An 11,386-nucleotide genomic window follows, 5' to 3' on the forward strand; every position below is an offset into this window, starting at 1 on the left:
ATCGTGGGACTGATCGCGGGATTGTTCGCGGGGCGGATCGAGGGACGTGAGGACGTTCCACTACATCAACCGCGTTCTCTAACGCTTCTGCTGTACGATCTACAAGGGTACGTAGATCACTCATCCCCTCTCGTAGATGGACATCACCATGATAGGTCTTCGTGCGCGTAGGAAATTTTTTGTTTCCCATGCGACGTTCTCCAACATTTCACCCCAAAAATTGGTAAATGTGGCGCTCACTAATCATTAATAAAAAGTCAGCACGCTCAAGTCGTATCTAAGAAGCCTTTCCTTTATATCATATAAGAGATATCTGTAACAGAAAGAACAAAACAAAGCTAGTTAAAAGTTCCAGGTTTAAATCGAAACCATTGTTTTCCCCCTTATCACCTCACACGCTTTCTGTCTTTGATCAACACTTCAACTCTATCAGCACCAATAGCAATCTGAAGTGCAGCATATACTACTGTCCATGTTAGTTCTTATTACCCAGCCTAGGTATTGTATATCGGACTTGGTGCAACATCTCCAACAAGTCCAATTCTAGAAGGAAGCTGTGTGTCATTACCCCTTTGATTCCAACAGGAAATCGAGACACCGATGTTGATCTACGGATATGTTTCCTCTCTCCGGGCCCTCCAAAGTCATCCGCACCAACCGAATCTCCTAGATCACGAGCTCTTTCAGCCTAACCCTAGCTAGCAACGGAAACCTATACACAGAGAGGGGGTAAGGAGGGGGAGGCTCGCCTGTAGCCGTCGTCGTTTGAACGGGACCTCCGCCTCTCCCGGCGGCGGCGCTTGTGACGGGGCTTGCGGTCCTTGCGCACCTTGAGCGCGGAGGAGGAGCAGGCCGGTGGACGACGCGACATCCTTGCTGCGGCTGTGGCGGCGACGGACGCGGCGGTCGCTCCCCGATGAGGAGGAGGAACCGGTGGAGTCCGTGCTGCTAGCAGCGCACCTCTCCCTCTACCACGCCTCCAACCCTGGCAGCCCCTCCGCCTCCCCTCCCTCTCCCCGCGCGCCGTGATCCTGCGCTGGCTGGCCGCGCTCCCACCGCCGGCGCACGCGACGCGCGACGGCTTGCACGGCCCTCCTGCCCCCGTCCGCCTCGGCCGCGCTCCTCTCCATGCTCCGCCGCCTCCGCCTCCGCGGCCACTCCTCCTTCTTCGTCCTCGCCGACCCGGCCCCCTCCGACCCCTCATCCCCCACCGTCCTCTCGCACCTCTCCCGGGGCCTCCTCGTGCGCGCCGCCGCCGCCTCCCGCGTGCACGACCTGCTCTTCGCCCGCGCGCTCCTCTTCACCGCCACCCCCGGCTCCCCCACCCCCGATTCGCTCACGCTCGCCGAGCCCCTCCTGGTCGACCTCGACGCCTTCGTCGCCGCCATGGACGAGATCTTCGGCGGGGCCTTCCTCCGTGGAGGGCCGGCGGGGAGGGAGAGGGCGCGGCGGCGAGGAGGGCCGGTGGGAAGGGAGAGGGCGCGGTGGCGGCGGCACCGAGCGGCGCGGGGGCGTGTGCGGCGGCGAGTGGATGCGCGAGTGAACCATGACGACGACACATCCTGCTTTAATAGTAGAGAAGATTAATCAGATAAGTACCAACCCGATTGATTTCGTGGCGAGTCGGTCTGCCAGACTGCCACCGCACGAGACCGCGACGCCAAACCCGAACCACTTGTCCCGAACCGCGTCTCCTCCTTCGCTCGCTCTCTACACATCTCTTCCCCCCCGAGACTAGGGTTCCGGCCCCGCCACTCCCGCCGCCGGCGCCGCCATCCCCTCCCACCCCCGTCCGACTCATCTCCTCCCCTCTTCAAGTCGTCACCGTCCTCTTCATCTCCCCACCTTCTCCGCAGCTCTCTTCCACGACCCCGGCGGTGTTCCACCACGACTTCAGGCGGCTGCTCCCGCCAGCTCGCGCACGATCTCGCCCACGGCTCCCGGTGAGCACGCACGAGACGCACGAGCTCGCCTCCGCCTACCTGTTCGCAAGGTATTTTTAATCAATTACTGCAATATTTGCTGTCCAATCGAGTCTTGTACTCCGTATTATGCTGTTGATTGGGGAAGTATATGGTGTTAACTAGAGCAACATATGCCGTGCATGGTGCTCAGATCAGATGTTTGCGGTGGCACTTGTACGCCGGTGGTGATCAATTTGTGTTTGCGCATGGTGTTCCAATTTCGATGTGATTGTGAGTAATCTGTAGTTATGTAAGCCATGGCTTAGAGAAAATTATCTCTGATTTTAAAATTAATGGCAAATACCTTGTTCTGATCTAATATAGCTGTCAAACCATGCACTAGGAGGAGAAATCTAATGCATATACTCAAGTAAATGGGTGTGGCTAGGTCTCAGTCCATTGAGACTTAACCAAGTCTCAGTCGAGTGACATACTAGTATATAGGAAGAAAAAAGGAAAAACTGAAAAGAAAAAAACTGTATGAATCTCCATGTAAATCAAAGGAATATAGCATCGACTGAGACATAGCGAAGTCTCAGTCGAATGAGACTTAGAAAAACTGCAAGTAAATAGGTCAATATATTGGTATATCCACTGATCTGAAGGCAAATGGTTGATGCTCTAAATTTTTCTTGTCAACAGTTAGTGTCTCATCAATTGCATGTCAGGAATCTGGATGTAGAGACATATTAGGAAACCACATGCAAAAACATTACGATGGACTTATTTATTGAAGCCTATGCATCAGGTTTCTTCTACTGTATGCTTTAAAGGGTTTCACTGTGACATTAAATCAGAACATAGGGAGTTAAAACTGATCTAACGTTTGCTGTTTGTTTTGCTATTTGTGTTTTTAATATGAAGATTGATTTATCATTCCTCTATTAGTGTCCCATGGAAAAAACCATAAGCTGATCGGTGCAATTATTCTTATGAACTAATTCCCTGCCTGGTAAGTTCATCTCAGTGGAGCGAAGTTTGCCATTGTTGTACTCATGCTGCATTTTGTATTTTCTCCTCCTATGCTTTGGCCCTATTTGGAATGTAGGAACCCATCAGAATTCTGGATAATTTTTCTGTTCTATGCATAATTCCTGCATTCCAGACATGCCTCTAGTAGAATTACCACAAAATTTAGTGCCACAATATGATAAGAAGTAACTTGAGGAATGGTCATATCTAGCTTCAACATGTCCTCATGGATTGATTAACAGCTTGAGCTTCAGATGATTTATTTCTGGTCCGTGCAAAAGTTCCAGTGTGATGTAGTGATATGATGCTTAACTCTATGGTGTCATGTTTTTTTTACAGGATACACCAATAATATATCTACGCCCCAATATTTGGAAGATCATCAAGAATTAGCAGGATAATACGAGTGCTGAATTCTGGAAATGGATCGTGGGCGATATGCTCCACATCATGGATGGGAGAACAACAGTGTAATTGCAGCCTTTTCCTTTATTAACTACAAAGGATGCTGAAGATAGCAGATCTAGTGCCATGTGATTGCCTTCCGTGTAACAAGCGCTATGTTGTAAATAAATTCAAGAAGCGGCCGTTGCTTAAATGGAATGGATTTACCTGCCTGTTCTGTAGACTTTACTGCTGACTCAACTTACTCTGTTGAATCTACAGGCACCTGATGGGTATGGCGCCATTAATGAGCCAGACTTTAGGTGAGTCAAGTATTTCCTGTTACAATGTGGATATAAACACCAAGCGCTTTTAATCTATAAATACTTAAAGTCTGGTACCCTCTATTCTTAAAGGTAGATGTAATGTTTGTTCATTTATATTTGACATGCATTTTTGCTTTCAAGTGCTTTGTCATATTACCATATTCCTACTGCTAAGTGCTAACTCAATTTGCAGGGCTGGTGAACCCTACATTGGTAGGAGATATGTGGATGAAGGCTTTCCTAGTGATCGAAGGGGTGCATTTGGTCCAGATATACATGATAGAAATATGTATCCACCACCACCCACTGCTGGCACCATGTGGTCTCAGCCTCGAAGAAATTTTGATGAAGAATTCGCAACTACGAAAGATTACAGAAGGTATGCCTCTACTTTTTGCAATGATGGACATATCATGAATTTGATTCCCAAAGAGGGGTTGAAAGACTGATAATTATCGTGTTACTGAGAATGATCGTTAATCTGGCTGTTGTGATTTTCTGTTCATAGGAACAAAAGGATTGGAAGCAGAGATCGTGGGGAGTTTGGTGCTGAGTTTGAAGATCGCTACCAAGGCGGAGAGGACAACTATGAGAGAGATCATCAATATGGGCGTTACAGTTGTGATTCGGACTATGAGAGGGGCAGGAGAGATAGTAGTCGGAGAAGACTTGACTCGTTTGAGCACGAACGCGAAAGAAAAGGGTTAAGCCGTGAAAGAGACGACAGCCCATATGTTCGCCATAGCCGTTCTCGGTCACGTGGGCGTGATAACCGATCAAGATCTCGATCAAGGTCAAGGTCTCCACGAGGCAAAAGTCGTAGTTGGGGCCAAAGAGATGGCTTCTATGATGATACCCGCTATGAGAGAAGAGGAGAACAGGACTGGGATGAAAGAAGGCATGATGATTTGGTGGTGAGGACCGAGGACATACTTATTTTTTTCTTTCGTGTTTTGACACATATAAAGCTAATTAAATTTGCATTATTACTTGCAGGCGCCATCTGCGACTGTCGTTCTCAAGGGTCTGTCCCAGAAGACAAATGAAGATGACCTATATCAGATTCTTGTACAAGTTCCTCGTCATAAACTGTTAAAAGTGGTTGGAAGTGTATTGTCTCGTTCATTTTAATCATTTGGGTCTGGTCTCTTTTAGGCTGAGTATGGCCCTCTTCGTAGTGTGCGTGTGATCAAGGAACGACCCTCTGGCGTGTCTCGAGGATTTGCTTTTATTGACTTCCCTACTGTGGTACTGACCATACACGTGCTCTGAGCTGTACATTATTGATTTAGACTGCCAATTACTGTTATGCTCACAAAGATTTTGTGTGCTCCAACAGGAAGCTGCCCGCAAAATGAAGGAAGCTACTGGAGACAATGGCCTTAAAATTGATGGTAGGCAGATATTTTCTGAGTACAGGTATGTGTCCTTATCTTCAAAATGTGGTGCAAATTATTTATGTGATGCAGTTCTTGATTATGTAACTTCAGAATTGCCTTTAAACTAACGTCTTTCTGATTTATTTAACACAATAGCTTTATAATTGTAAGAACTGCAATGCTTGTACACTGCTAGAATCAATTAGTATGGAGACCATACTTGATTATTGTACTGCCATAAGAATCCATGATTGTGGAAACACTGGTTCTCTTTTGTCCACAAGCATCATGTTAGTAATTCTCACAGGAGCTTGTGTTGATATGTTAAACTGTCCAATGACTAAATCTTGGTGTACTTTTTCGTGTTTACAACCGTTTGAACAAACTCTGTCTGCCCATTAGCAATCAAAGCTAATTGCCAACTGCCATCCACTGATCCAAATTGTATATGATGTAGGTAAATCAAACAAGACAATAATTTATAGTTTATTTGCTGGCATTAAAGATTGACAAAATAGATTTTGTTTCGTTACTTTGTCATCTTTGAATGCTATTCTTGTATCGTATATCATTTATTTGTATACATGACGTTACTATTGCAAAAAGAGACATATTCAGGAAATTGAATAGAACATTAACTTTGATTTGTATGGAACGACCTTTTGACTCATTATATTCTCTCTTTAAAAGATTTTTGCTCTTATATACCATAGTCCTTTTGTGGTCATAGTCATATTCCTTATCTATTGCTTGTGCTGTGACAATTTCTGCTGACTGTCATCTTCACTGCAGTAGTAAACCAACTGGTGGGATGAGTGGTGATCCTCTTGGACAAGACCATATTACGAGGTCTACTTATGGCCGTAGGACCATATCCACACCATGTGATTGGATATGCACTATATGTGGCTGTATGAATTTTGCCCGCAGAACCTCCTGTTTTCAGGTATATATTGCGGTCCATGTAATGCAAACTACTGTTTGTAGCAATTCTTCATTAGGAGTTTGCGTTATGCTTTATACATAGTTAAGAAAATGGAAATACACGTATTTTTTTAAGAAAGCAATTTGCATTACTCTGAATCTAGTTTGTTTCATTTCCCCCTAGTCAATGGTTTGTGTTTCATTCCCCCCTAGTCAATGGTGTGAGTTACACTTAATTCCTTCCAAATGCAATGTATCTCAACTCTTCAGTTGTCCAGTTAGCCTGATTTTATTTGCTGAGGGCACCTTTTTTGGTTTTCCCATTTAATCACAGTATATCTCTTGTTAACAATGAGTTGCAAAGCCTAATCTGGAAAGTGGTTGTCTTGTAGCAGTTCAATTATCTGTGATGGTTTGAACCTAATTCAGAGTCCTGTGTCGATGTATTCACAATATCTCCATTATAAGGGTCAGTTAAGAGTCTCCATATGTTTTCGCTTCAGGATACAAATTATTAATTACATCACACAGATGTTGGATGGCTTGGACTGGAGTTCATATCTATGTGAAGTATTTATATATCCGTCCAACTGCGATGTTATCTGTTGCCCACTCCAACTAAAATTATCTTTTGAAGAAAAACCAAATTCAGTTGGACCATCCAGCTGTCCAAATCTAAACAACAGCTATATAACTCATTTATTTGACAGTGCTTTCGCTTTTGAGGGTGCTGTCGTCATGGATTATATAAAACATAAAAATAGAAGGAAGATCATCGATAAATCATCATGCCTACACTCTGATAACAAAGGACCCTGCTGCACCATGTCGTACATGATTTGCCTGCAGGATGTTTTTTGAACATCAAATCCTGGAAAAACATATCTTTCAAGATGTGTCACCTCTTTTTTGCTCCGCCGGACCAGGTTCTGGTTTTTGAAATATGGCAATAGCACCAATGAGATAGTCGAAGTTGTGTTCAATTGAGTAATTGAGAACAACTCATGTCTCATGCTGCCTTAGTTACATGGTAGCGTGCTAAAGGCTGACAAATAACAGTTGTTTGATAATTACTTGTCTACTTGTAAGTTCGTTGTTGCTCTTGCTTTCCTTTTCCAGCTAATTGCATGTTTACTTGTATTCTCACAGTGCAACGAGCCACGTACTGACGATGCTCCACCAGCTGATGCAGCATCTTCCATTCAACCGTTTGGCAAACGGGGATCTGAACTAGGCAAGTTTATGTCTCGTTTTTAGAATTATGTGAAATATGTAGTACATTGCCTAATTATATACTGTCATTGCAGGTCCAACTCATGTCTTAGTTGTTCGTGGTCTGGATGATAATGCTGACGAGGAAATGCTTCGATATGAATTTGCTAAACATGCACCAATAAAGGTAGGCAGAAGCCATTAACTCTTCTGACTATAATTTTTTCCTTTCTGTAGAGTTACATGTCAAATTCTCTGCAGGATATCCGGCTTGTTCGGGACAAATTTACTCATGTGTCTAGAGGTTTTGCATTTGTCCATTTTCATTCGGTAAGTACTAGTGTATCAGTAGGAGTAGGTTGTATCTGGTGTAAATTGTTGACAGTCACTATACATCCATCCGTGCTAGGTTGAAGATGCTACAAAAGCTCTTGAAGCTACAAATGGGATTAGACATGAGAAAAATGGTCATGTGTTACGCGTAGCCTATGCTAAAAGCACACATGGACCTGCATCAGGGGCTTCACAGTCAAACAGTCTTGCCGCAGCAGCCATCGAGGCTGCATCATTTGCCCAGCAGGTCTGTTATAGTAATACTCCCTCCGTTCCAAAATATAAGACCTTTTAGGGATTTCACTAAAAGACTACATACGGAGCAAAATGAATGAATCTATATTCTAAAATATGTCTATGTACATCTGTATGTAGTTTATAGTACAATATCTAAAAGGTCTTATATTTAAGAAAGGAGGGAGTACATCATTTGTGAAATTGATGAGCCATACTACCTTACAGCTTTGTTTTACTGTAGTTAATTAAGAGTTCGTCATGCTTTCATGTACTATCTTCATTTCAAATACAGGCATTGTCTTGGTCACTGACATAATCTGAAATACAGACACTTAGCTGTTTCATTTTGTGTACATATAATTCTAAAACGTATTCTACACATTCTAGAATTGCATCTATTTGTTTTGGGGCATTTATACATGGTCCCGTTATTTACTCTTATTTACCTTTTCGATCAGTATGATGCTGTGGGTTGGGCGCCAAAAGAGTACAATGCTGAGGACAATGTAGATGGTAATTCAGAATCACAGAAAAATGATTCTGCTCCACAGTCCGGATTTGTTTGGGATGAGAAATCGGGCTATTACTTCGATTCTTCTTCTGGGTTCTATTATGATGGAAATACTGGTAAGTACGCAAGTATACTGTTGTTGTAGTCTGAAACCTTATCCGTGCAGCTGAAACAGTTCTGCTGCACAGCCCTTGCCTTTGGAGATGTTTATGACTAAATTTGTTAAATTGTTCGTATTTCAGGTCTTTACTATGACAGTAATGTTGGAGTTTGGTATTCGTATGATCAGAAAAGTCAACAGTATCTTCCATGTAACGAAAGCAACAACACTAAGGCAACTGGAGACATGGCCAATGAAAGTCAAAGTAATGGCAGTAAGAAAGTGGTGATTTCTGCACCTGCAGCCACGATTAAACAAAGTGAGAAACCTTCATTGCCTGAAGCTGTTCAAGCTGCGGCGAATGCAGCGTTGGCTGCTGAAAAGAAAGAAAAAGAGAAAGCAAAGGAGATAAAGTTGGCCTCGAAAACTAATCTCTTAGCCAATAAGAAGAAGATGAATAATGTCCTAGCAATGTGGAAGCAAAGGAATAAAGAAGGCCAGGGTTCACATGTTGCCCTTGATGATAAGGAACCATCCAGATCCGTTGTTGACAAATTAAACAATTCAACCAGTGGAATTGGATTCTCATTGAAGGCCAAGCCTAAGTCCGATTTTGGAAATTCTAAGGATATGAACTTGGTTGCTGGATATAATTCTCTTGGCCGAGAAACTGGAGGCTCTCAAACACTGGATTCTGACATAAAACCTAGACCTGTCAGTAATAGCTTAGGAACTACCGTTATGGGTGTCATAAGAGGTTCTGGTAGAGGAGCAGTCAGCACATTTCATGCATCATCTGATGCTGGTGGCAGTAATTCTTCTGATATAACCCCAAGCACAAGTGGGTTAATGACGAACACTGAGACACACACTGCTTCCACACCCTTCAAAACAGATTTATCCTCTCTAGGATCATATGCTTCACCTGGAGTTTCCGGGAGTGCTAAGCGTCGGTTCTCTGAGGCACCAGGACAATCACAGTACAGAGATCGGGCTGCAGAAAGACGAAGTCTATACGGATCATCTTCATCACTTGCCAATGATGGACTGGATACAAGTAAGAATGCACTTCCTTTACTTCTCACCATGGCAAATTGTACAGTTGTTTCTTCTTTCCTAGACTCGTTTCTACTTTCTGGAGCACAATATGTCATGGACAAAATAATGTTTCTTCTTTCCTAGACCCGTTTCTACTTTCTAGAGCACAATATGTCACGGAGAAAATAATGTCCTTACTCTGTTACATTTTGCAACTATCATTTCTGTGTTCTGCTGAGTGCTGACAGTATATCCAGCCTTGTATTATTAGGCCGAACATGGTGTGGATGGACTCTGTTTCTTGATCCTATGCAATTATGCATTATAGGGCCGATGTTTTCAGTCTTGCTTGTTCAAGATCTGTATTAATATTCTGGAAATTCCTTGTTAAGCTGGTGAATATTCGTCTCGAAAGGGTTCAAGTGAGATGGGATCAATGCCATTTCCTCCAGGGGTGGGTGAACGTTCCGTTGGTGAAATTGACAACACTGAAAATTATGAGGTGATCACTGCTGACAGAGCAATAGACGAAAACAATGTGGGCAATCGTATTCTGCGCAACATGGGCTGGCAAGAAGGACTGGTATGTTTACGTATTTCTCAGCTTTTAGCCCCTTAGATGGATTAGCCGCAATTTTCCTTATTAGCATTAACTGTTGCCTGCATCTGATCACATGTTTGTAGTGCCTACATAATTTTTTTTGCCTTTTCTGTTTTCTATATTTTCGAGAACCATTCTGCTGTTGCTCTTTTGAAATAAACTATGTATGGCCTTATCTTAATACGTTGAATATTTTTCTCAATCCTTGTAACATTTTTCTTTAATAATAATTGCTTGTTTGGGTTTCTGTGGGCAGTCACTTGTCAGTTTAGGTTTTCACTCTTGACTGAGCTAGTAATATTATTCCTTCACATCTTCTGTTTAATAAAAAAAATGCTAAATTTACTTTTAGTAATTATAAACTATAATTGATTTTCTAGCTTTAAAAAACTTTGAATGGGCATAAACTGTGTTAGGCACACAAAGTTAATCCGACTGCAGATGGATCAGTTTGCCAATATTTCCTACAGAATGGAAGCTGGGTGTCTTGAACATTCCTTCTGACATGAGCATGTATTGGTATTTTTTTCCCTTGCAACTATTTTGCAAAATACCCAGGGTCTTGGAAAGGATGGTAGTGGCATCAAGGAGCCGGTGCAGGCCAAGCCTGGCGATGTGAGAGCTGGCCTTGGTAGTCAGCAGAAGAGAGCCGATCCATCGCTGGAGGCCCGAGCCGGCGACAGCTATAAAACCATAATCCAGAAGAAGGCAATTGCAAGATTCAGGGAGATGTCCTAAGTACTTCTCTTTATTTCATCATGTATAATTAGTTCTGCTACTCGTTTCATCGGTGTTAATGTTAAGACCCCCAAGGCTTGCATTTGTACCGTTAAATTTCCCTTTTGTCTTGCTAGCTCCATATTTCTTGGTGTAATTCAAGCACCAAGTAATTCAAACTATCTCTGTACCTGTTTTCTTTTTCTTGCCTACTTGAATTCAATGGTGTGATACTGAAAACCCCATGCTTTGTTGAATGGAGTTAAAACCTGGTGTTGCAATTTACCTGTTAGCCGGAAATGATTGCTTGCACTAGTCAAAAGTACTCCCTCTGTTCTTAAATACAAGTCTTTTTTAGAGTTTTCACTAATGAATTACATACGAAGCAAAATGAGTGAATCCACACTCTAAAGTATGTTTATATAAATCTAGTCTTTTAGTGCAACCTTTAAAAAGACTTATATTTAGGAACTGAGGGAGTATGCTGCATGCTAGTGGAAATTTACCTGCAAGTAGAAATCGTCACAGATAGTCCAGTTTTGTGTTCTGTTTCCCTTGGGAACCTATGTCAAGCAAAAAATAGAACAAGAAACTCACGGGAACGTAAGTAACACGAGACAAATAAAAACGAAAAGGATTCTTGTCAACCACATTTTTTTTATAGCGGTTGTCTATCTCAGATCGTCAG

At 42.9% G+C, this 11,386-nt stretch overlaps 1 protein-coding gene across 4 annotated transcripts; it reads left to right on the forward strand.

The window, feature by feature from the left end:
* The first annotated feature begins 1,646 nt into the window (after window positions 1-1,646).
* On the forward strand, window positions 1,647-10,983 carry LOC123445048 (SUPPRESSOR OF ABI3-5). Of its 4 annotated transcripts, none has more exons than XM_045121965.1 (17): window positions 1,647-1,993; window positions 3,276-3,406; window positions 3,603-3,643; window positions 3,840-4,025; window positions 4,155-4,560; window positions 4,643-4,714; window positions 4,802-4,894; window positions 4,986-5,065; window positions 5,818-5,971; window positions 7,099-7,183; window positions 7,257-7,348; window positions 7,423-7,491; window positions 7,571-7,741; window positions 8,190-8,358; window positions 8,485-9,399; window positions 9,773-9,963; window positions 10,540-10,983. In XM_045121965.1, the coding sequence occupies exons 2-17, from the start codon at window positions 3,359-3,361 to the stop codon at window positions 10,717-10,719; spliced, it is 2,952 nt and encodes a 983-aa protein (XP_044977900.1). In that variant the 5' UTR covers window positions 1,647-1,993; window positions 3,276-3,358; the 3' UTR covers window positions 10,720-10,983. The 4 variants fall into 4 exon arrangements, with proteins under 4 accessions (XP_044977900.1, XP_044977901.1, XP_044977902.1 ...); XM_045121966.1 differs by having other exon boundaries at window positions 5,821-5,971; XM_045121967.1 differs by lacking the exon at window positions 10,540-10,983 and having other exon boundaries at window positions 9,709-9,792.
* Window positions 10,984-11,386: the final 403 nt, after the last annotated feature.

The sequence above is a fragment of the Hordeum vulgare genome, chromosome 3H (assembly GCF_904849725.1).
Source record: "Hordeum vulgare subsp. vulgare chromosome 3H, MorexV3_pseudomolecules_assembly, whole genome shotgun sequence".
Taxonomy (NCBI): domain Eukaryota; kingdom Viridiplantae; phylum Streptophyta; class Magnoliopsida; order Poales; family Poaceae; genus Hordeum; species Hordeum vulgare.